Raw genomic sequence first — 5,730 nt, forward strand, 5'->3', positions numbered from 1 at the left:
TCGACAGGGATAATCAAATAAAGAAACAAACTAATAAAAATTTGTTTGCAATTAAACATCACAAATACCAATTAATATCCAGCATTTGGTTTTGAAAAGAAATTGATATAAACAAAATTATAACAGAATTGATTACATCATATAATACTTTCTACTTAACGAGAAAATTCTTTTCTCTTTTTCTGTGGTTTTCTTGTTAAATTTTATTATTTAAAGTTACTACAATTAATTGTCTCACGATATTTTTTATTACGCAAGCGTACAGAAATATATTATATTATACGTTGTTATTATATTATGTATTTAATTTTGTATTTAACTGTAATTACTGTATATATTTTAGTCTTATCATTAATGTATTTACTGAAGAGAATCCAAACCAAAAAGATAATAATTATAATTGAAACGTCTTCAATTATTATATATATAAAATACAATAAAACGTAATTGCAACATCAGCATCGGCTCTCAAAGGCTTTTTATTGCTTATTGATTTAATTCATTAGAGACTGTAGAACTTTTATAGCTTATATTATATTAAGTTAAATTAACCGTGTCGTTATACATTAGATAATCAGAAAGCATAGCGACACAGGTAAACTACACAACATACTGCATTTTTATTTATTTAAAAAAAAAAAAATTTTTTTAACAAACATTAAATGTAATACTACGCAACAAGTAAACTTGTTATAAATTAAAGTAAAGTTGGTAACACAAAGCAAGTAAAGTTGTATTTAATATATATAATATATGTATAACTTATGTTTACTAATTTCGCGTAAGGTATTACTGCAATTTCCCGTTACGACTAGATAAGCAAATACCCATGAAATTCGAGATCTACCAACGGAACGGTACATTCCGGAGTTTAGCACGTGCGAAATGAAGAAATATACAGTCACAAATCAGACCGTTACCTCAGAAGATGGCGTAGAGAACGAGCAAGGGATCGGAGGGAAAGGAGCAATGCGTAAAGATTATCGCCAGGAACTCCGATAACGTCGCAGTCGCCGACTAGTAGAGGAAATGGCGGAAGAAGTACCGGCTGCCGGAAGCGCAGCCACGAGTTTCAAACGATAATAATTTCCTGCCAAGCATCGCGAATACCATTTCGAGATTTCCTATAAATTCCTCGATTTCTGGCAAAGAAATGCTGTAGGTTTGAGGTTATTGAACGCCTCTTTAACACTCAACGTTATAAGTGATCGTAATCGCCAACGTTTATATTCAAGTTAATATTTATTATGGCATAATAAAAAAAAACATCTATCAATATAAAAAATATTATCAAATTATATATTATATATGTATCAATTTTATATTTACGTAGCATTAATTATAATAGGATAACAAATCTATGTGTTTAAAAATAAATATAAAACTATTTAAAAAATAGTTAATATTGTAAAAGTTACCTGAATTTGACAGACAACTTCACCGTACGGCCAACATCCGTAAACAGCTGGTAAGAAACCGAAAGGCGTCACTAAAAGACCAATCGCTAGGTCGTTACTTGCTAAGCTCGTCAGCAAATATCTAGGCTGGAAGAAAATTGAAGAGAACCTGTTGATCGTCTTGGTCAGTGTCAATAGACGTCATTACCGAATAGTTGAATTGTTGTGTAACGTGTGCGACATTAGCTTCGTCATGAGACGTAGCGAGAGAAAATATCGATTGACTTAAAGGAAACTTCTTTTCGCTAATTGTGATCCATTTCTACATGAGCATCAGTTTAAAATAGTTTAGATTAGTTAATTCTCACACAACTGACTGTTTAGAAATTTATTTACTAAATTAAAATGTTTATAGAAACTTACGTATGCAATACTAAAAAAAAAGTTTAATTTTCAAGGCGAAGTAAAAAAAAAATATAATGTGTTTTCAATTATTGAAGTTTTAATGTAGTTTCATTCTTCAATTTTGCATTATTACTTTCTACCCTCGCTAATAATTGCATAGAAAATCGAAGTTACTTTCGTATACATATTTAGTAGGTTACATAACTTTTACATATACATAAATTAAATCTGAAAGTGCGAAGTCACTAGATAGAAAAAAAAAACTGAAGAGTCAGAAAAAGCAGTACAGAAAACTTTATTAGTGATAATATTTACAGCGTAGGAGATTGTATAAATCTCGATAATAAATCGAGATAAACGATTGTTAGAATAACGGTTTCTCGAAAAGGATTTAAACTAATGTAGGTTTCACAGTATCGAAATAAGGATATATTTTACATACCCACTACAGTTATAGAAATTATCTAATCTGTATACGTATCTTTTCTCCAGAAAAATTTACATATTTATGCAATAAAAATCGATTAATATTAAGAAACGCTTTATTGCATGTACATATATTGCGTTTTGATAAAGATAGATAAGATATTCTCAGTATATTACGAATGTATAGTGGCAGAAAAATGTAATTAATCAAAAAATAAGGAATAAAAAATTTGCAAATGTACAATTTTTTTGCGGGCATCATCAGTCTCTACGAAACTCGACGGTACTCATTTAGAACCCAGAAACATGACTGTCCTGTATTTCGAGCAGCTAACCACTTCAGACTGATTTACATAGGAAGAAGAGAGAAATGGAGAAAATACCGCGAACCCTTCCATCACGGACTGTGAGTTATGGCACCGACTGAAACCTTCGTACATTCACGTAACTAATATTTTACCGTAATCCTTTTATAAGATAAAAAACAAATATATAATATTAATTTCATTACATTGTATAAATATTTTACCTTTTTTTTTGTTAGCTAATGTAATTTAGATGTTTATATACAATATAAAGAATGTTTCTCATTTAGAGTATTAATCCTATATCCGTCTTTTAAATAACAAACAAAATTTTCAGGGAAAATCTGTATTGTTCTTTCCAAAATTCTGAGAGTTTGAGATTTTTACAGATTTTGTAATTATTATTATTTTACAATAAAAACAAAAGGATTGACTTTTAAAATTCATATTTAACAAGATTGAAATTTTGTCAATAGAGCAACGAACTTTAGTTTGTGTTTAAAAAGTTGCGTAAATTAAATTACCAACTTAAATATACCAACTTACCTGAGCATGTATATATTTGCTGTACTGTCTGCTATTGATAACACATATCACCAATAAATTGGCGCATAAGATACCAAGACTGAGAAACAATATCAGAGCAGCTCGTATCAGCTCTCCAGGGCCCGGTCCTGTCCAAGCGGCATCGGATGTGCCGCTTCGCCAACAACTGCTGTTGCTGAGTAAGGGTGCCAGCAGTATCGTTTGTTTGTGTTCCATCATCATCGTTTGGTCGTTTATTTCCCCACGCGATTACAGTGTCGGATCCCCAGACGAGACACCCGTGTCCCGTTCGAGGCACACGTATTTTGTACGTTTCTGAAAATAACCTTTTTTTAAATGAAATCTTATTATACTCTGTCTTTATCATATAATTTATGTGCGATAAATTTCGAAAGAAGTCTTACATAATAATGAATCTTATAATCTTGTTTAATTATAGATATAAAATCTTTAATACAATTTCAGTAAAGATATATTAAATTACTCTCAAGAATTAAATTATTCTTATTTCGTACACTTAAAAATAATTTTTTAAATAAAATTTGATTATATTTTAACATACAATTTACAGTGTAGTAAATTTTGAAAGAAATTTTATAATATATTTGTTTAATTATGCAAGTATTTAATTATAAATCTTAATGCAATTTTGTTATATATTAATTTGATTATTTTATAATCAAATTAATTTAGCAAAATTGTATTAAAAATTAAATTGTCAATTACAAGATACGATACTATTCAATACAGTAATACAATACGTCATAATAAGATTCTAGATTAATAATGTTTCTCTCTTAAAAATACTGCCTGTTCTTTTAATATAATAAAAAAATTATATAAGCTGTTATTTTAAATCCGTCTATTTTTTCTGTCAATAAAATTTAACATGATAAGCCTTAAAAAGAGGAAACAAAAGCAAAGTAACGTTGATAATTACATATCTTAATTATACATAATCTTGATAATTATACATACTTTTCATCCCTGTCGGTCGCGAATTTTCGAGAATCCGCCTTGATGATGGCCGACCAGCTTTTTTAAGTACAGCTTCTTCATCATCGACGTCGTTGAGAATATGCACAGTTGCGAACGTTTGAGCGCGTCTAATGACGCACTCGAAAGTCCGCTCACGATTCACGAGTCGTCTGTATGCATTTGCAAAATGATGTGTAACTTTGACGTGTAATAGATTCTTGATACGCGATGCATCTCAGCTTGGATCCACAGCATCTACGAGCACGCGAATGAGAAGACAAGCTCTGCAAGAAAAGAAAATAAACCGGATAAAAATAACATATAAAATCTGTTCCGAATTCATTTATTTGCAAATTACGAAGTATTTGTCTTACTGCCTGTCTACCGTAACATTTGTGATAAGAAAAGGAAAAACTTGATAATTATATTATGTATATAATTATAAAATATACATATATTAAATATTGTATAACTATACATAAACTATATATATAATAATTATATAGAATATTCTTTGGAGATAAATCCTCAGAATATGGAAAAAATTTAAGAAAGTAGCATATAAAAATATTTTGCAAATCAATGCAACGAAGTATTTAAGATAAAAGAATATAATATAATACAATATATACACTATAAAAAGAATTATATATATAATTACAATTCTAATGGATAATTTTAGAATCTGCTATTAAATGTATATACATATTTATATACACGTAAAGTCATATCTTACAAATAAATAGAAATTATAAAATTTGATATTGTACTTTTTCTAATATAAAGGTATATCTTTTTGAAATTTAAGCTAAAAGTACTATAATTCTCGTAAAAACACACAATTTTATATATTTTTGCTACAAACTGTGTAATTTTTACACACATTATTTATATAATTTTATATGCAGGATGCTGCCTATCTGCCTTATGTAAAATTTAATTTCTCATTTTGTCTCATTCCCCGCCGGACTTGCGATCTAATCTTATTTCGCATTACAGTAAAGCGTGTCTCTGCCCATAGACAGATAGGCAATCCGACTTCTTGATCAACAGCATTCTGTACATTTTTATTTAAAAAATGCATACTAAATGCCATCGTGTAAAATGTAGAAATAGACTGTGAATTCCTTGTTACTCCACATCTATACGTTAAACTATACGTATAATTAATCTTAAAATTCGACTATGACTTTCTCTTCGAATACTCATCGACATTCCCATTTTACACCGTTACGTGAGAGCTCTCTACGGAATCAGAGACTGCGTTTGAAACTCGTACGTTTCGAGTTTGCGACGTTTTATTTGCTCTTGCCCGCAATATTTCCAACAATCAAGCGTACGGGCACATCCGCTACGTTTCCGAGAATTTTATTTGTACCACGTAAACGAACGAAGTCGTTGGTCCGCGAATTGGACGTTGATCGATCGCGCGCGTCAATTCCGTTCGCATTGACGGTGAATCGTTGATGCGTTACACTATGTCGGTGCCGAATAGATCTTCCATGAATTTATACGGATTATGCTCTTCCGTAATAAGCTCGGTCCTGCTCGGTCCTTTGTACTATGAATAATTAATTGTAAATCTCTTACATGCTAGATGAAGGAAGACTGTTTTGGATATACGCTGACTTGTGTCGATCGTAATTAAAATTTGAAAGAATCTGTTCGTTCAT

General features: G+C 30.2%; 1 protein-coding gene across 1 annotated transcript in view; it reads right to left on the reverse strand.

Moving 5' to 3' along the window:
• Positions 1 to 4,296, reverse strand: part of LOC108748274 (trace amine-associated receptor 9) — a 43,799-nt gene extending 39,503 nt beyond the window's left edge. The window contains exons 1-3 of the mRNA XM_018486322.1: positions 4,058 to 4,296; positions 3,080 to 3,394; positions 1,419 to 1,544 (exon numbers count right to left, since the gene is read on the reverse strand). Coding sequence (XP_018341824.1) covers positions 1,419 to 1,544; positions 3,080 to 3,301 — 348 coding nt within the window. The 5' untranslated portion in view covers positions 3,302 to 3,394; positions 4,058 to 4,296. The remainder of the gene's footprint in view (positions 1 to 1,418; positions 1,545 to 3,079; positions 3,395 to 4,057) is intronic.
• Positions 4,297 to 5,730: the final 1,434 nt, after the last annotated feature.

This window comes from Trachymyrmex septentrionalis, unplaced genomic scaffold, assembly GCF_001594115.1.
Source record: "Trachymyrmex septentrionalis isolate Tsep2-gDNA-1 unplaced genomic scaffold, Tsep1.0 scaffold22, whole genome shotgun sequence".
Classification (NCBI taxonomy): Eukaryota; Metazoa; Arthropoda; class Insecta; order Hymenoptera; family Formicidae; genus Trachymyrmex; species Trachymyrmex septentrionalis.